General features: G+C 34.7%; 1 protein-coding gene across 1 annotated transcript in view; it reads right to left on the bottom strand.

Annotated features, from left to right (window-relative positions):
* The window catches only part of LOC107577085 (epithelial chloride channel protein-like), a gene marked incomplete at its 5' end in the record, with an annotated part of 9,217 nt that extends 8,310 nt beyond the window's left edge, over positions 1–907 (bottom strand). Inside the window, 2 exons of the mRNA XM_016263196.1 lie at positions 101–201; positions 683–907. Of these exons, the coding sequence (XP_016118682.1) occupies positions 101–201; positions 683–907 (326 nt within the window). The remainder of the gene's footprint in view (positions 1–100; positions 202–682) is intronic.
* Between the last annotated feature and the right edge of the window lie 406 nt (positions 908–1,313).

Raw genomic sequence — 1,313 nt, 5'->3', positions numbered from 1 at the left:
TTGCATTTTGTTCATCCTCTGACTGAACCGCAAAGAAGAGTGTGGACCCATTTTGGATAGGGAAACTGAGATTGAATGAATGTTGTTCATCTGATCCGGCCTCCTGAGGTGAGACGGCAGCTGTGTTGACTACATGACCGTTGCTGAAGCTGTTTCGAAGCATATCAAGGTCAAAGCTCCACCTGATCTCATAAGATTTAGCTTAAAGGAAAAGAAACGTACCATGTGTTACCCACCTGAGACTAGATACATACATGACTTGTGAAGACAACCAAAAGTATAAATTCAACAAAATAAAGGACCATTTTAAAGATTCAGTTGTGTTCTTCCATATTCATCAGTCTCAATAGACTCAATATTTAATATCACTTTTACATAATAATGTCACAACATACACACTGAATAGGGTTGGCACATATTGTCCTCTTGTTAACATCTGTAACACTGTTAAATAATCATCAAAGTTATTGTTATGTTTCTGATAGTGATTGAGAAATGTTAGGTGACATTATTAACTGGTTAACATCACTTAATTACATTTTTTTTTCTACACATGCAAGACAATTAAAGATACATTATTTGATGACGTAACTTTAAAACAACTTCTATTTTGTCAGTGAAGATGTTAAAGAAATAAAAAATCTTGCATTTTAAATACTGGTATAGAAATGGTATATTTTACCTGTGCCTTGGTCGAGGTCCTCACCAGGTGCTGTCCAGCTGAGAAACACAGTGTCCTCCTGGATCTCAGCACTCAGATCTGTGATTCTGTTAGGAGGGAAGGTTGGTGGAGTTGTGCTTGAAAGTTTCACCACAAAACTCTCTCCGGTGGCTGTTCTGGTGAAGCTTCCAACCTCAAGTGGTTCCTCAGAAACTGGAGGCTTTGGAGGGTTCAGCTGCACTACACCTGAAATTAGAGGAACCACTTGAGTACATCTCAAGTGAATTGGTTAAGAAAATGTTTGAGAACCACTTGCTTGACTTCTGTCTGAATTGTTTTCTCCAAACAGCTTTATAGCGAATTATTTCCATTTAGTCCAAGTTTGTGCATTAGTTCAGTGAATCATTTTGCAAAGTCATCAAAGACATAATGAAGTCATAATATACTTGTATATATGATATACTTGTATATATAATATATTATGTGAATAATAATAATAATATAAATGACCATACCTGTGTATTAATTATATTTAATATAAATTGTCATGTTTGAAACAGTAAGCTAAGTGATAAATGTCTGTTGCAATGATTAATATGAAAATAAATGCAATTTGGTTATATTAGATGTGCATTATTATTGTGATCTTATT

The sequence above is a fragment of the Sinocyclocheilus grahami genome, unplaced genomic scaffold (assembly GCF_001515645.1).
Source record: "Sinocyclocheilus grahami isolate Dianchi unplaced genomic scaffold, SAMN03320097.WGS_v1.1 scaffold5076.1, whole genome shotgun sequence".
NCBI lineage: Eukaryota > Metazoa > Chordata > Actinopteri > Cypriniformes > Cyprinidae > Sinocyclocheilus > Sinocyclocheilus grahami.
This window is presented reverse-complemented; position numbering and strand designations above follow the sequence as displayed.